The sequence below is a fragment of the Helianthus annuus genome, chromosome 10 (genome assembly GCF_002127325.2).
Source record: "Helianthus annuus cultivar XRQ/B chromosome 10, HanXRQr2.0-SUNRISE, whole genome shotgun sequence".
NCBI lineage: Eukaryota > Viridiplantae > Streptophyta > Magnoliopsida > Asterales > Asteraceae > Helianthus > Helianthus annuus.
The window spans coordinates 122,441,338-122,460,190 of record NC_035442.2 but is presented as its reverse complement, the minus strand read 5'-3'; the positions used below and the strand labels follow the sequence as shown (position 1 = coordinate 122,460,190).

General features: G+C 38.2%; 1 protein-coding gene across 3 annotated transcripts; it reads left to right on the top strand.

The window, feature by feature from the left end:
• The first annotated feature begins 8,439 nt into the window (after positions 1 to 8,439).
• Positions 8,440 to 11,098, top strand: LOC110884679 (F-box protein At1g10780). Of its 3 annotated transcripts, none has more exons than XM_022132405.2 (4): positions 8,440 to 8,626; positions 8,984 to 9,749; positions 10,427 to 10,707; positions 10,788 to 11,036. In XM_022132405.2, exons 2-4 carry the CDS (start codon positions 9,008 to 9,010, stop codon positions 11,022 to 11,024), a joined length of 1,260 nt encoding a protein of 419 aa, XP_021988097.1. In that variant the 5' UTR covers positions 8,440 to 8,626; positions 8,984 to 9,007; the 3' UTR covers positions 11,025 to 11,036. The 3 variants fall into 3 exon arrangements, with proteins under 3 accessions (XP_021988097.1, XP_021988095.1, XP_021988096.1); XM_022132403.2 differs by having other exon boundaries at positions 8,949 to 9,749; XM_022132404.2 differs by having other exon boundaries at positions 8,441 to 8,626; positions 9,005 to 9,749; positions 10,788 to 11,098.
• Positions 11,099 to 18,853: the final 7,755 nt, after the last annotated feature.

Genomic DNA, 18,853 nt, shown 5'->3' with positions numbered 1-18,853 from the left:
AGGTCACGTTGTGAGTGAGCGTGGTATCCAAGTGGATCCCGCTAAGGTAGAGGCAGTCATGAACTGGCAAGAACCAAAGACGCCTACCGAAATCCGTAGCTTTCTGGGGTTAGCCGGATACTACCGGAGGTTTATCGAAAATTTTTCAAGGATTGATGCGCCCTTGACTTCCCTAACCAAGAAGAAAGAAAAGTTTATTTGGGGCCCAAGGCAGCAAGAGTCCTTCGAAATACTGAAGCAAAAGCTAAGCAACGCACCTGTGTTGACATTACCTGTACAGATGAATTCGTAGTTTACTGCGATGCATCACACACAGGCATGGGGTGTGTGCTTATGCAGAGGGGCAAGGTGATTGCCTATGCTTCACGACAATTAAAGGTGCACGAAAAGAATTACACCACCCATGATTTGGAGTTGGGTGCCGTTGTATTTGCACTAAAAATATGGAGGCATTACCTTTATGGCATTAAATTTGTGATTTATTCAGATCACAAAAGCCTCCAGCACTTGTTCAACTAGAAGGAGTTGAACATGAGGCAACGCCGTTGGATGGAGACCCTGAATGATTATGACTGTGAGATCAGGTACCATCCCGGCAAGGCGAATGTAGTCGCCGATGCCTTGAGCAGAAAGGAAAGGGTAAAACCCATTCGAATCAATGCCAAGAGCATTGAAGTCAAGAACAATCTAATTGAAAGGATATTAGCTGCACAGCGAGAGGCTGTGTTGGAAGCTAACTATCCAAATGAAAAGCTAGGAGTAACTGAGGAGCAGTTGACTCTTAGCAAGGATGGAATCTTGAGGCTGAACGGACGTATATGGGTTCCGATTTATGGAGGACTACGAGATGTTGTTCTCCAGGAAGCCCATAGTTCCAAATACTCAGTCCATCCTGGTGCTGACAAGATGTATCAAGAGTTAAAGGCAAATTATTGGTGGATAGGCTTGAAAAAGTCTATGGCCACCCACGTAGCAAAGTGCTTGACTTGTGCCCAAGTCAAGGCCGAGCACCAAAAGCCGTCTGGCTTGCTACAACAGCCTGAGCTTCCCGAGTGGAAGTGGGAATGCGTAACTATGGACTTCATAACCAAGTTACCCAAAACCAGGAAAGGAAACGATACAATATGGGTCATAGTCGATAGGCTGACTAAATCAGCTCATTTTCTACCCATCAAGGAGACGTATAGCTCCGATATGTTAGCCCAACTTTATGTAGATAAGATTGTAGCCTTACACGGCATACCTGTGTCTATTATCTCCGACAGGGATACTAGATACACGTCTCATTTCTGGAAGAGTTTCCAGCAATCTTTGGGCACGCGTTTGAACTTCAGTACGGCTTACCATCCACAGACAGACGGTCAGTGTGAGCGTACCATTCAAACGTTGGAAGACATGCTTCGTGCGTGTGCGATCGATTTAGGTGGTAACTGGGATAAGAACCTACCCCTAATCGAATTCTCCTACAATAATAGCTACCACACCAGCATAAAGGCTGCGCCTTTCGAGGCATTATACGGTAGGAAATGTAGATCGCCTGTTTGTTGGGCGGAAGTAGGAGAGGTCCAATTATCAGGACCAGAGATTGTTTTCTAGACAACGGACAAGATTGTCCAGATCCAGGAACGTCTCAAGGCTGCCCGCGATAGGCAGAAAAGCTACGCCGATCCAAAACGTAAGGATCTTCACTTTGATGTAGGTGAAAAGGTGTTGCTTAAAGTATCACCCTGGAAGGGGGTGATGCGTTTCGGCAAGAAAGGCAAACTGAGTCCGAGATACATAGGACCTTTTGAGGTCATTGAACGGGTCGGGTCAGTCGCCTATAAGTTAAACTTGCCTGAAGAGCTCAATGGAATTCACAATGTTTCCACATCTGCAATCTCAAAAAGTGCTTCGCCGATGAATCATTGGTGATTCCACACACAGATGTGCATATAGATGAGAGCTTAAAATTTATAGAAAAACCTTTGTCGATTGAAGATCGACAGGTGAAGAAGCTTCGAAGAAAGCACGTACCGATTGTAAAGGTCAAATGGGATGCTCGTAGAGGTCCCGAATATACGTGGGAAGTCGAAGACACAATGAAAGAAAAGTACCCCTATTTATTTGAGTAAATCTCGGGTCGAGATTTATTTTAAGGGGGTGAGGATGTAACACCTCGAATTTTTGTGTCCAATAATGTGTTAACACGTGTCATTTGATTACACGTGGCATTTGTATTTAATAAAGGACTAATTTTGACAAACCTTGAAAGTATGTAAATTCGAGGGTTATAAATGTCAACAAGGGTAAATATACTGTATAGTAACCCTAAATAAATGCTTGAACCTTCAAACGAATGTATCATAGATCGTACGAAAGCGAAACACGAAAGAAAGTGAGAGATTACAAGCTACAGGGGTTAACTGTGTCAACATGTTTAATTATACCTCTGAGTGACCCTTTAACGTTCCCAAGGCTTTGTAACGGTATTATACACTCACTAAAACATAATATATAAATTTCGCGAAGTTTCGTTATGAAACGAGAAAGTTACGATCGAATTCGTAGGAGAAGGGTTAAAAGCGTCAATAATGAAAGTGAAGGCTTTCTGAATAAATTAATAAACTAACCGGGGACTTAACAACGCGGGTAAATAACACGAGGTCCTTAGTTGTAATTAACCAAGGGCCAAACCGCAAAGTTACCCCTTCAAACCCGAAAGGTCCGGTAAATCATTACGAAGGATTTCGTTATTAATTACCAGGATTTCGTAATCATTTCAAAAGATTTAAAATTTCTGGAAACCAGGCCTCTCGCGACCCGCGTGATGGTTATGGTTAAGTTGAGGCGGGCCGCGAGCCTTCTCTTTTACACGCCTGATATTCAAATCTTAGGCGACCCGCATTAAAATGGCATGGAACTCCCATGCGGGCCGCGTGGGACGCCCAGATGCAGAAAGTTGTAACATCTTGCCTTTTGAGCATTATGAACGACCAAGAACCAATAAATGAGGCATGGGTGCCCCCTACTCGACCCATAATCCTCCAAGACACCTGTCATTCATCCAAGGGCACTTGTAGACCCTTGTGTGATGATCTTGGACCATGACATTGGCTATAAATAGCAAGGTTATGTCCATAAGTTCATCACAACTCAAAACACTTCTATCTGATCATTTCAAGAGCATCCAAGTCTTCTTCTTTGCTCTACAGACAAGTCTCAAGCTTCTGTAAGTGATCTAACCCTTTGTGGTTTCACATTTCCTTAGTAAATAGCTAAAAACCAAACCGTCGTAACTACGGTTTGACTTTACAATAAATCAGTGATGGTTCAGTCTTACGACGAATCAAAGATAGTTATGAGTTGGTATTTATGTGGGTAATAATCCCCTAAAAGGGTTCCCTCTGATCACCACTCTAACTATGTCAAATATCGAGTCAAACGCGCACTTAAAAAGTCAACAGAAAGCTATTTTGCCGTTTTGTACATAATCTGTAAGGTATATGTTATGAAACCTGTTTTGACACTTATAAAACATGATAATAAGTATATAAACCTGTTTGCGCTCGTTTGAATCGACCATTTGCTATATTGACCCGGTTCGGAGCCGAATGTCGCAAAAGTTTGACTTTTGCTTTGACTTCAGTTCTGACCCGTTTTAGTGAGGTATAGATATACCTTAGGACTCTCTTAGGACCAGGTTACATGATGGTATAAACCTCTGTGATCGGTTCATGAGTTATCCGAGTCTTTTACGCATTTCCGTTAATCGCCTAAAAGTTGACCGTAACGCCATTTTGAAAATAAAACGAGTATTTCGGACACGTGAACGGACCAGAACCTTGCTTATTAAATTATAAGCATGTCCTTAAAGTTTCACGTCAATCCGAGGTCTAGAATGAGAGTTATGCTAAATGGCGCATTTAAAGTAAACTTTAGTAATTAACGGCGCAATTAGCATAACACCTATCTAAACCAAGATTTCGTCACCAAAACTTTTACCCACTGTATTAAAATAATATTTTGGGAATTTTAAAGATTTTTAATAATTTTTACCTCGCTCATAACCTGCGGTTATGGCTACGGTTCGGTAAATACCGAATATGCCCTTTTCGGCCAAAACATGAGTTCTACAAGGTCTTTTGACCCGATTCCAGTTGCTACTGATTTTAAATAATAAATAAAGTATTTTAGACTTTATAAACTGTTCGGGAAACTCAGATTTCCTGTAGAACTCGAAAAGCTCTTTTAAAAGTCTTTAAAATGACCAAAAAGCCCCTACGGGGCATAATATTAACTTAAACTCGTTACGGGCATCACGGAAGGTATCCTACTGATACCACAACCTCTTTAAGGCATATTGACTTAGGAAATAAGCGTACGACTCTCATGGTTAACCGTTTCGCCCATTGCGCGCACGGTTCGGCTTATGAAACTAGTTTTCATAAATTAGCCGATACGGGTCAAATTATATTATTTGGACCCCAAAATCCAGAATGTGAACCATAAACCCATATAAAACAAGTCTCTGAACTTGTTGGGTCAGAATCGCACTCCATTCTCGGTTTTCGCCTTTTCACGCGATTAAACCGTATTCACATATCGGAACCAACCGGTCTAGGCTACGGCCATTATAACGACTCGTTAGGATTCTAAGAGGTTAATTAAAACCTTCGTTCCAGATTAGGAGCCCCAGTAAAAGCTATCGGTGATTTAATCCAAATTAAGGAAATATACTTGCAAAGGTAAATACTTTAACTTATTTCCCCTATATGGGCTTGGGTTACGGTATATTAATACCGCTTGATTGAGCATTATATTCTTCCATCGCTTAGGTGGTTAATTAAATAATATGATCGGCTCATTTAAACAGTTTTGTTTCTTAAAAGCCTTTGGGGGGTTTAATGACCGTTGTCCCGGATATCCTTGGCATCATTTTACGAAATGGCCACGACCATCGACATCCCGGTGTAGGCGTACACCCGGTATATATTGTCCACATTAAATTAAAAGACGTAGCCGTTGGTTTTTATACTACGGTTTTACGCAATGTGGTGTGTCTATAAATCTTTAACCCGGCACGACCCGGGCTACTGAACGCATAAAAGAACATGTAAAACGTTCACAAGATTTTAATAATTTTCCCAAGTTATAAAAGAGTTTGTGCCTTGTGCATTCAAATCAATTTTAATAAACATTTTCAAATGTGTCAGTTGAATGTATTTACCAGTGTAAACTGACGTATTTTCCCCAAAAAGATTAAGTGCAGGTACTATACGAAATGGGCTGGTATAGGCGTCCTAAGCATCGTACATAGTCTCGCAAACTCGATGCTGCATCTGAATGAACAATATTTATTATTTTTGATCCGCTGTGGATATATTCAACTTCTGTAATACATTTGATATTACAACCAGAGGTTGAAGTTTATATATTTATCTTAAGCTTCCGCTGTGCATTTATATAATTGTGTGGTTTGACTATATTGTTGCCAACATCGTCACGGTAATCCCCCACCGGGCCCACTGGTGAGACACGTGGAAATCGGGGTGTGACACAAATCCCCCCACTTCCCCCCATTCGTGAAGATTACCATGTTGAGAAATTAGCTCGCATTTACACTAATGAAGTCATTTGTCATCATGGTATCCCCATTGACATTATTTCGGACTGTGATGGTCGTTTCACCTCACGTCTTTGGCAAACCTTTCAAACTGCTCTTGGTACTCAGCTCAATCTTAGTACGGCTTTTCATCCTCAATCGGATGGTTAAACCACGCGTACTATCCAAACTCTCGAAGATATGCTTCTTCTTGCGTAATCGATTTTGGTGGCAACTGGGATATACACTTACCGTTGGTAAAATTTTTCATACAACACAATTATCACACTAGCATTCAAATGGCTCCATTCGAAGCTTTGTCTGGTCGGAAGTGTCGTTCGCCTATTTGTTGGCACAAGATCAGAGATGCACAAATCACCGGTCCCGAGCTCATACAAGAGACAACGGAAAAGATCTTGCAGATTCGCGACAACCTACTCAAAGCTAGAAGTCGTCAAAAGAGCTACGCCGACAAAAGACGAAAACCTTTGGAATTCAACGTTGGTGATCACATACTCCTCAAGGTGTCCCCTTGGAAAGGAGTTGTTCGATTTGGTAAGAAAGGCAAACTCGTTCCTTGCTTCGTAGGTCCTTTCAAGATTCTCGAAAGGATTGGCAAGGTAGCATACCGACTGAATTTACCTCAAGAACTCAACAACGCTCACCCGACATTGCATGTATCCAACCTCAAGATGTGCTTAGCCGAAGAAGGACTTCAAGTTCCACTTGATGAATTAAAAATCAATGGGTCCTTACACTTTGTCGAAAACCGGTCGAAATCATGGACCGAGGAACCAAACATCTTAGGCGCAGTCGAATTCCCATAGTCAAGATTCGATTGGAGGAAAACGTGGCGCCGAATTTACTTGGGAACTCGAAAGTGATATGAAGACCAAGTATTCGCATCTGTTCGCCGAGTCTTCCTCTTGATTAAAATTTCGAGACGAAATCTCCTAAAGTAGAGGAGACTGTAACGCTTCGCATTTTTGTAATTTCCTTATTTAGAAAGTTGTATTTCTATTTCTATTTTTAGAAACTTTTTAATTATATTTCATTTCAATCTCGAGACTTTGATCATAATGGGAATTAACTTTAATATTCATACATGTTATCCTTCATATTTGTGTTATATACGTAATCAATCTTTAAATACGTGTTTATACGTAAAACCGAGACTTAAAATATACTTTGGATACCTAAAAACAAGTTAAAATACTAGAAATTAACGGCATAAAATAACCTAGCTACAAAGTGGAGGGACTAAAAGTGAGCAAAACCAAAAGCTTTTCCACATCCTTTCTCCTCCAATCATCTTCCACCCTTCTTTAGCCAATAATATTTCACCCTTTTCCACCTTCTTTTTCCTCCAATCACCTTCCACCTTCATTAACTCCCAAACCTTAATCCTCAATTATAAATACATGCCTCCACCGCCTTCTAAACACTTTCCACACAGCTAATCTTCTCTTAAGTTCTCTAATCCTCTCAAATATCTCGAAGAAAGGCAAAAACATTCAAGTTTTATAACTGAGTTTTCACTCACTTTTCTTCGCATTTCTTCTTCTTTCTTCTTTCAAAGTACTTGGATAACATCTAGGAAGGTTTCCACATGTTTGTCATGGCAAACTAAGGTGGAACCTCTTGATGTGTCTTTTTATTTCATGTATATTTTACTTGAAACTTAGTGGAATCTTGTACCCACCATGCTCCCAACTAAGCTTATAGTTGTGGGTTTGTGTTGTGGTTGATTTCCACCAAGAAATAAGGCTCAAAACCTCTTTAAAATTCTGCCCAAAATGTTCTAAGTGTTGAAACCATCCAAGCTTCCAACCTTCAATGTTGGAAGACTTGTGTATGAGTAATGTGTGAACTATGGAAGCTTTGGCTCTCCAAACTTGTTCCACTGCCTCACTTGTATATTTTGGTACAAATACAACTTCCATAAAGTGACAAGGCTACATCACATCCTCGAACACTTTCCATGCTCGAGATGTACGCATCTAGTTTGCTCACTTGGTTGTTTTAGTTAGATAGTTAAAAATTAGTCTTACCTTCGTCATCAACCGAACTCATCAACTAAGTTAATGAGTTTGTGCTTTGGTGAATCATACAATGAGGTTTAATGGATGTAAATCATCTTACCTCCATGCTTGACTTACATGGTAATGCATGATGGACGAAATTATAATTTATACTATATAATATATACTTATTGACCGAATTCTTGATACTAATCGGATTATGATTAGATGTCAAGGACTTAGGTTAGATTATCCGAGAGAATACCACTGTTGTAGGATTTGAACTTGGGTAAGGTGCCAACATATATAGCTCTGACGTGTTGCAAACCAATACACTAAAGTCGTTCAAAAAAAATGAAGGCCACACTATATACCTTTAGGGCTATAAACGAGTCGAGTCGAATTTCAAATCGAGCTAAGATTTAAGGCTCGAGCTCGACTCGATTAAAATTCGAGCTAGCTCGGCTCGGCTCGGCTCGATCTAGCTCGAACTAACAAAGAACCACAAAATTTACTACTTAAAAAACCCTAAAAATAAATCTCTTCATAGATTAAGGGCCATAATTACAATTTAATTTAACCAAATGACTAAATATGCAAGTATAAATAGTTAGCTCACTTTGTACATTGTTTCTACTTTCTTTTATTGGAGGGATACATATAGACAAAAAAATGAAGGATGTAAACCTTATCGAGTCGGCTCACGAGCCTAGCTTTTTACAAACTTTTTTCAAGCGAGCTACGAGCCACAGATTTTAATCCCTGTATACCTTACACTGTCGTAACAGTTTAACACAATTTAGTAAACCACATTTGAATATGACAAAGGTTAAAGAAAAAGAAGTGGCTTGAAAATAATGGCCGCTCTCTACTTTCTTTCTTTTTTTTCGTCTTCAAAATTCAAAATTTTCAGTAAAAGCAAATTTTCCCCTATTTGTAGTTTCCATTACATCTTCGTAGATCTCATCACTCCTTTCCCAAACTTCCACATTCAATTTGGTTTTCCGAATTTCTTGTGCGAGTAAGTTAACTTAACATTGTCTACTTAATCCTGATTTTGATATACAAACCTTATTACTTATTTCATTATTCATATGTTGTTTCGATTCTGTTTGTCAATTTTGTAAAAATTCATAGAAATTTGCTTCATTTTTGTATTTCATATCTGATTCTTTATTGGCTTTAGTCCTATAATTACATTTTAGGTTATATTGTTGATGTGGGTACATTTTATTTGCCATGAAAATAGTCAAGATTAGGCCTTTTTTATATCATTTAAGTGGTCTTTGCCCCCCCAAATATCTTTAAGTGAGATTTTAACTATTTAATTCTTCTTTATGTAGTCTTGAATTTTGGTTGAAATTGAGCTGACCACCAGGTGTTTGATGAATTGCCTCAGAGAATGGACTCGTTGCCGAATGCTGTCGTGCAGTACATTTTGTCAACCATAAACAATGCAAAGGATATCGCGTCTTGTAACTGTGTCTCCAAGAAGTGGAAAGACTCGATGCCTTACGTTAAAAGCGTTCATTTTCCCCGTAGCATATTCGACAAGCTGAAAAATGATCAAACTTCTGACTGCATTGTGACGCAGATGGTCTCGTCTATTTTTCAACTGGAAGATCTTGTGGTTTACTGTCCCTTTACCCGTGCAGGGCTGGCTTCATGGCTGTTATCCGTGGGACACTCGTTGAAAAATCTTGAGCTCCGTATAGATAATCTTGCTGATCAGAATACCGCAAATGAAAATCCGTCGAAACTTGATTGCATACAAGGAGCAAGAAACTTGGAGTCGTTAAGACTTTGGGGTGTGCTAATGGTCAATGCCCCAAAATGGGATGCATTTCAGAAACTGCAAAATCTTGAAATTATTGCGGCGAAGATGGAGGATTCGGCTTTGATTGAAGCACTTAAAGCGATTCCTAATTTGACTCGTCTTGTGCTTATTGGTTGCGAGGGTTTAAGGAGTGTTTGGATTGAGCTTCTCCACCTTGAGTATTGCAAACTTGATTTTCGTGGTTCGGGTAGCTGCTCGCTCACGCTCACAGCTCCAAAGGTTGAATACCTTGAGCTTCAAGGTTTTAATTGGATTCGGGTTCGTGAGACGAATTGCTTAAAGAATCTTTCCCTTGCAAATAATGATGGTAAATTTTCAAGATTTTCCTTAAAGATTTCATATTTCCAAATCCCAATTAGATATTTGGATTTGGATTCGTATGCCTTACTTATTTATCAATATTAGGACTGTAAACGAGCCGAGTCGAGCTAGGTTGGGCTCGGGATTAAAGTTAAACGAGCCAAGCTGGTTCCTTAATCTTAATGAGTTGAAAAGTTGGGCTCGAGCTTGGCTCGTGAAAAGCTTGATCCAACTCGTTTATTTTTAAAGTTGTCTTTTTTACACGTATCAATGTATATATAAATACAAAAAATAATATTTTTCACATAATTAATGTGGAATTTATTAACTACAAAATTTCTAATGCAAGTTTAGTGCATAACCAAGTTCTAATATTTACTAGTTCACCGTTGCGCATGGTGATAAACTATAATTTTCGGTTGTAATTTATATATATTAAAATTTGGGCTTTAACTTAAACGAGCCAATGAGCGAGCTTATCTTGGCTCGGGCTCGACCATTTACAAACCGAGCTGATTTCGAGCGAGCTTTTTTCAAACTTTTCTCGAGCGAGTCGCGAGCTTTTTGAACAGTCCTAATTATCATGTAATTTGATAATTTCATTTTGCGGGTCCTACTTTTGTACGTAGTACGTACGTTGTTAAGATATCGAGATGTGATTATTGGTCTAGTTATTGCTTGCAGGTAGAGTTTACATGGTGGATTTTGGTAAACTCATGGCACTTGAATCGTTATCAATTAGAGGTGTTCAATGGTGTTGGGATGCAATAGACAAAATGCTTCAACTCGCAAGTGAAGTAAAACATCTTTATATGAAAGTCGAATTCACCGGAGATTTTGAAGCTCTTCTTCCCTTTCCGGAGATTAATTTTGTTGACTTTTTCAAAAGTCATCCGAAGCTCAAAACATTCAACATCCATGGTGCAATGTTTCCTGCTCTATGCCAAAAGAACAGTCTAAAGAATGTAAGTTTTAGAAACGCAAAACAATTACTTGCGAAGCAAGAAATCTTGATTCCTAAGCCATGTTTTTGCTTTTGTTTTAGGTGGATTCAAGTTTCGTGATTCCTTGTCTTGAAGAAGTAGTGATTACAGTTAGATCACCATTGAACGCTGAACATAAAATGAACACACTCGAGTCTTTGGTGACGTTTGCGAAGAAGTTGAAGAAGATGACGATAAAGATTCTTAGGATGAAGAGCGTACACAGCTCTGCTGATGATTTTTTTGAGGAGATATGCAGGTTTAGATACATGAATCAAAACTTAATCTCCATAGAATAAAACCATTTTTTTTAACTCGATTTATTGCAAGATGTGATCTTATAATCAATGTTTAGAGTAAAACTTTGTTTACTTTTGCATGATTTTGATGTTGACATTTATGCGTTAGATCTTACAGTATTTTAAGATTGAATGTGAAGTTAAACAAGACAATGTATGTACTCAAATCTGTAAAAGAAAAACAATTTTGTTTTTTTTTTTTTTAAATGGCATTTGCAGTTGAAGATTTGATTCTATATATATTTGGTTTATTCATCAGTGGTGGATCGAACCCTCCAAATATGCCGGTCTGGGCAGTTTGAGATTTATATGGTTTTGAGATAAGCTCGGTTGTTTACCTTTATAATTTTATACACTCTTGTATTACACGAGTTAAATAATAGAAAAAAAAAAATTGAATGCAATGTTGCATATATTTTTTTATATTTTGAGTATGTATATTAATAGATTAGCCTTTCATTTTAAAATATTTATACCAATTAATGATTTAAGAAAGTACATATGTATAAAAAAGAGTTCAAACAACCAAGGGCTCGCAATTCATTGGATGGTAACTAGCAAACGACACATTTCAAGACGCCAAAGAACTTACTAGGGATTTTAGGCAGAAGAAAGAGAATATGCTCAGGATGGCCTGCATAATCTTGTACTTCAGGTGATAGTTTGGCACACTACTCATGAAGAACAAAACAATATTGTTCATCATCATATTGGCAACATGTGTAAAATGGTACTGTCATGATTGGTTTCACGCATTCATCATATAACAATTGGGTTCTTTTCATGTGGTCGTGTGGAGAAACACCAACACTTGTTTGCTTCTCGAAAAGGTTGAGTGGGTGTTGATGGCTAGCATGGGTGAGCATCTCACCATCACGTTGTTTGGAGTTACCAACCAACTCGTGAAAGTCCCTTATATAAGTAATTTGGCAGGCAGCAAAGCACAATCCGGGTTGATAAAAAAAAAAAAAAAAAAAACTAGGACAAGTGGTATAATGAAAGAGGACCCCTTCATGTTTGTTACCACATGCTACACAATGTAAGATTTTTTTTTGTGTGTGGTTAGTTTGATACTCGAAGGTAAATGGTAGAAAAAACTAAATACCATAGGAAATTGAAACCCAAAATATTTTGGCAAATTAAAGAGACATCTAATTGGGAAACACACAAACCTGACGGGAAATAAGTAATCAAATACCCAACGGATATATTAGATACGCTTTTACATGCGTGCACATATATTATAACGAAAGAGATATCATAGTTTTATTTTTTATACATAATAATAACTAAAGCGTACTTACTCTTGATCGACATACCAATTGAATACCAAATTACAAACACACTAATGCATACGCACCATTGTAAATGAAACAAGAGTGGAATATCTTTGATTACACGTAAGGAATGAACCATTCAATAAGAAATCTTCTATCACTTCTTTCAACCCCACACTTTGATTCCATCCTCAACATGCATGTACATATACACTTTTTTTATATTCCATTCTAGGATTGAATAGAAAGGAAATAAACTTAATTACTTGTAAACTTCAACTCATTTACATACCCTTAATTTACAACATTTGTGTGCGAGGTGTGTACGATGGTCGGTGTACCTAATGTTTTGGGAGATTTTCAAAAAAATCACTTTTAACTCAAAACTATTCTTTTACTTATAACATCAAAACTTTCATCTTTTACAATTTAACCTCACAACTTTTATACTTTCATCTTTGGTCCCCTATACTTTTCGTCTTACGCAAATTTTTTGTTTACGTTTCGTTCTAAATTTTGCGAGTTAACACGGCACAACGTGTGTGTAATTCAACGTTTTTACATCGTCTATTTTTCCCGTTTGATAGATTCATCGCAACGTGTGAGTCCTAGATCAACTTATTTATTCTTTTCTATGTTTTACGTTTCGGCCTAAGTTATTCACATTAACACGCTGCAAGTTCAGTGTTAATGGCCCTGCCGCAATGCAGGAGTGCTTAATACTAGTTAATTTTATTTTTCAATGATGTGTATAGGTGGTGAGAGGGTGTATCAAACTCAGGTCAGCAGTACATACCTTTTGGGCTTTATAAGGATGCATTGTGGCGATTGCTACATGCATCATTGGCTTTCTAACAACATGTAAATCCTTTTAATAACTTTCTTTCGGTTTTTATCTCGGGTTCTTCAAGTTTAAATTTTAAGTGGTTACATAGTCTTTTTTTTTTTTTTTTTTTTTTCATCTGTCCAATTTTTTTTTTTTTAGAAAATGGCAATCAACTGGATTCATATGAATGCTTTACAAAGTTCAAGCTGTTTTCATGGTTTTCAAACTTTTAATCAAATAAAAATTTATGACAAAGTTGGTCACCAGTGTTTAATTAGCACTGCAAAACTTAATTCAAACATGAAATTTTAAATTACTGATACCAATAATCAAACATCACTCCCAAACCAAGTAACGAACTGAACTTGAACTTTGTTTGATTGTAGGATCAAGCCTATTTTTTTTTTCAATTGTGCTGCTTAACTAGTTCATTAAATTAAAAATGCCTAAGTCGAGAGCGGATTAACACTAAGACTATCTCCAATGCATCTTTTGGAGGGATGCCCTTAAAGGCCCTTAAAAGCCCTTACAATTGTAAACTTATGTCCTTAGGGTGCCCTTAGCAACCAAGCCCTTTTACAAGGGCTTTGTTTTTGTTGCTTTTTGCATGTGGGTGGGTCCAAAGTAAAAGAAAAAAAATGTTTATTGTGTGTAGTTGGTAAGTAATGAGATGGAAATTAAGAAGGGTATGGATATTTGTTGGGTTGGAGATGAAGCAAGGGTATTTTAAGGATTTGTAAGGATATGATGTGACAGATGACGTGGCAGCGAAGGACGCCTAAGGGCGCACGTAGCATTGGGGGTAGTCTAAGAGACTGTTTGTTTAGCTCTTAATGGGGCTATTAATGGTTCAGACCTCTTACTGGTTCAGCACTTAATGGTTCAGACTGTTTATTTCGCGAGCAGATATGTGAATGCTTCAGACATTTGCTTCTGAATTGTTAAGCATTATACAAAGTCTGAATGGTTAAGACCTTTAATCTGAATTGGTCAGACATTTGTCTTTGAATGGTTAAGCATAATACTAGCTCTTAATTGTTCAGACCTCCTACTGGTTCAGCACTTAATAATTCCGACCTCTTACTAATTCAACACTTAATCATTCAAAAGTTGCCAAACAGCCCTTAAATTAGACTGAATTTAGAACCAAAACAACTACATTGGTCTTGCTACAGTATAGTTTGAAGAGTTGTAATTTTTGAATGTAATGTAATAGTTAATTGTATTTAATAATTATATACTAATAAAATTAGAAGTGAATGAACAGTACTATTTATTTACGATATTGCCATTTGATATATTAATTAAATAAATAGTGATTTCAACATATATTAATTAAAACAAACTAAATCAATAGTGATCTAGGAAATATAAGAATATGGGGTATGGGGCGGGGGTTGTGACGTGGGTTGGGTATAAACGCCCAAGTCACCACCTCAGGTGGACTTGGGTTTCGGCGTGGCCCCTTAGGCGGGGGTTTCAGCCCGGGCGTTGGGCGGGGCTATCAAGATGACATGGCGTGATCTCATTGGCCAAGACAAGTAGCCGTTTGGGCTAGCCGTTTGCCAACGGCTATGTGTTTAAAAAAATCTAGGAAATATTAGAATATGTGGTATGGGGCGGGGGTTGTGTCGTGGGTTGGGTACAAACGCCCAAGTCACCACCCCGGGTGAGCTTGGGTTTCGGCGTGGCCCCTTGGGCGGGGGTTTCAGCCCGGGCGTTGGGCGGGGCTATCAAAATGACATGGTTGGATCTCATTGGTCAAGACAAGTAGCCGTTTGGGCTAGCCGTTTGCCAACAGCTATGTGTTTAAAAAAAGATTTAGGAAATATTAGAATATGGGGTATGGGGTATGGGGCGGGGGTTGTGGCGTGGGTTGGGTTGGGTACAAATGCCCAATTCACCACCCCGGGTGGGTTGGGTTTCGGCGTTGCCCCTTGGGCGGGGGTTTCAGCCCGGGCGTTGAGCGGGGCTATCAAGATGACATTGCGGGATCTCATTGGCCAAGACAAGTAGCCGTTTAGGCTAGCTGTTGGCCAACGGCTATGTGTTTAAAAAAAAGATCTAGGAATATTAGAATATGGGGTATGGGGCGGGGGTTGTGGCGTGGGTTGGGTACAAACGCCCAAGTCACCACCCCAGGTGGGCTTGGGTTTCGGCGTGGCCCCTTAGGTGGGGGGTTTCAGCCCGAGCGTTGGGCGGGGCTATCAAGATGACATGGCGGGATCTCATTGACCAAGACAAGTAGCCGTTTGTGCTAGCCGTTTGCCAACGGCTATGTGTTTAAAAAAAATCTAGGAAATATTAGGATATGGGGTATGGGGCTGGGGTTGTGTCGTGGGTTGGGTACAAACGCCCAAGTCACCACCCCGGGTGGGCTTGAGTTTCGGCGTGGCCCCTTGGGCAGGGGTTGTATTTGAGGGTAAAAATCGGTGAATACCGGTGCCGAACCGGTACCGAAAATACGTGACGTTTTAGTTTGAGTTACTTTTTGTTATTTGACATGTTTTGTTATTCTTATAGAACGATTTGGTTTAGCGCGCCGCAACGCGCGTATGGTAAACAACTAGTTTATATAAATCTAAAACACAAGTTGTTAAAATTTTCTTGAGAAAAATGCCCGGATAGTCCCTGTGGTTTCGCCTTTTTTCACCTATAGTCCCCAACTTTTTAAAATTACCTGAATAGTCCCCAAGTTTTCATTTTTTGTTCCCGGATAGTCCCTGGGTCTAACTTCAGTTTGTTTTCTCTGTTAAGAGGGTGTGAAATGACAAAAATACCCTTTCCTTAAAAGGCCAAACCATAGGGACTATCCGGGCATCTTCTTCATTTTTATTTATAAAACCCCACCACCACACTTCATCTTCAACCTCCACCCACCATCACCCTCCTCCACCTTCCACCATCACCCTCCTCCACCCTCCACCATCACCGCTACAACCAAACTGAGAAATCATACAGAAATGAAAAACAAAAGTATGCAAGCACCTCATATTTCGTAATCATATTATTGCTTATAATAATTTAATGTTTCTTTTTCCTCATTCAAAATCAGTAGTTTGATTCCTTAATCCTTTCAAATATAAATCTTCCATGATACTGTAATTCATCAAATTGTTCATAGAATATATATATATATATTTTTTTTATGTATTCAGGCGTGGCAGTGTCTGTGCAGCAAGCCGATGTCATTGCCCTCACTAAGGTGCTTGCATACTTTTGTTTTTCATTTCTGTATGCTTTCTCAGTTTGGTTGTTTTCCCCTTTAACATTTCTAGTTTTCCCTAACTGACAGTCTTAAATAGAGGTCGCTTTTTTGAGCCGGTTACTTTTTAATGGGCTGGTTTGGGTATGCTACAATGTTTATCTCTAATGGGTATAAAAAAGTTGGTTAAAAGGAAACGGGTCAAAATTTTCCCACGGTGTATTTTATATGCGTGAAGTAAAACCTTCTACAAAATTTATATTAAAAGTTAGACATCAATGAAATAATATGATTTTTGTAATCTTATTTGAAACTAACATTCATAAACATGTCTCATTTGAACGGATTCCTTGCTCAAGGCTTATACTATTTCATATATTGTGCAGCTGACCTGCTTACTGCTTCCGCATGAGCATTGCAGTTTATGTTTTCAATAATGTAATTCTAACAATGAAATAATATGATTTTTGTGATGGTGGAGGGTGGAGGGTGGAGGAGGGTGATGGTGGAGGGTGGAGGAGGGTGGAGGAGGGTGATGGTGGGTGGAGATTGAAGATGAAGTGTGGTGGTGGAGTTTTATAAATAAAAATGAAGAAGATGCTCGGATAGTCCCTATGGTTTGGCCTTTTAAGGAAAGGGTATTTTTGTCATTTCACACCCTCTTAACAGAGAAAACAAACTGAAGTTAGACCCAGGGACTATCCGGGAACAAAAAATGAAAACTTGGGGACTATTCAGGTAATTTTAGAAAATTGGGGACTATAGGTGAAAAAAGGCGAAACCACAGGGACTATCCGGGCATTTTTCTCAATTTTCTTTCTACTAAATTTTAATAAAGAAAAAGTTGTACATCGATACATAGAAATAAATTTCCAATAAAACTTATACCGACACACATAAAACAATTCAAATTTCTATCTAAAAAGAGAAGAAAACAAAACAAATGTTACAAACACAAATTTTTTAAAAATAAAATATAAAAATGACTTCATTTTTAAAACATATTAAAACTCTCAGTTCTACGTTTGCATATCAATATTTCACCATACTTCATAAATGTTATAGAGGTAATATTCATTGAGTATTGTTCATTCAATTAACTTTTTAATATATAGGTAACTAGAATTACGACCCGCCGCAATGCGGCGGGGATTCTTTAGTTATAACTAAATCGATTTAGGATAAGCGCGTTATGTTGAACCCGTCAAACGGGAAAAAAGTAGATGATGTAAAAATGTTCACCCACACACGCACATTGTGTCTTGTTAACTCGCAAAATTTAGAACGAAACGTAAAAACGCTAAACCAAAGACACACGGTGCGATGTGTTAAGTCACAAAATTTAGAACGAAACATATAGCGAAAAATTTTGGGAAAATGAAAACTATAAAGGACCAAAGTTGAAAGTAAAAAAGTTGTGAGGATAGATTGCAAAAGATGAAAAGTTTTGTGTTAAAAGTAAAAAAAAACAAACAGTTTTGGATTAAAAGTAATTTATGAAATACTTTTGGGTGAAAAGTAAAAAAACCAATTTTTTAAAAAAACCTCCAAAGCCAAGGTTACAACAACCATATGTATAATCATTTTTTCTTTGAAAAACCTCCAAAGTCAAGATTACAACACATAAGTAAAAAAAATCAAAGTGGTTAAATCGCAAAAGATGGAAACTTTTGAATTAGAAGTAAAAAATCAAATTAATCAAAGGGATTAACTTACCAAAAATTAAAACTTTAAAGTTAAATTGTCAAAGTTTAAAACTTTAGTGTTAAAAAGGAAACAAAGATTAAAAATTTTAAACTTAAATTGTCAAATATTAAAACTTTAGGGTAAATTGTCAAAGATTAAAACTTTAGGGTCAAAAGAAAACAAAAATTAGAAGTTTAAACTTAAATTGTCAAACATAAAAACTTTTGGGTTAAAAATAAAATTTTCCATTTATTTTTTGAAAAACTCCCAAAGCATAACTTACAACACATACATGCACATATAACTTACTTCTTTATATAGTGTTTAATAGGTAATTGGGCCCAAAGCAAGTGAAATACTTCATAAATGTTAGACCGTGTGTATGGTGGGGCGTGGATTGAGGGCATGGTGTGACACGTGGACTATGAGACACCCAAGACCAAAAGCCAATTTCAAAGGGGTATGGTGGGGCGTGGGTTGGGTGGCGTGGAAAAAAAGGCAATTTCAAAGGGCTAGTGCTCTTTGTCAATGAGGTTCCGCGATGTCATATGGTAGCCCCGCCCCACGCCCGGCCATAAACTCCCGCCCAAGGGGCCACGCCCAAACCCAAGCCCACCCGGAATGGTGACTTTCTCTCCAACCCACGCCCCAACCCCCGCCCCATACCCTATAGTCTCATAGAGGTAATATTCATTGATTAGTATTCATTCAAGTCACTTTTTAATTTTAATTTTAAATATATAGGTAAATTGCAGAGGCCAAATGTGCATCTTTTGAACATGATCAGGGACTGTTTCTGTAGTTCATTTCAAAGAAATAAACGACGCCGTTATCT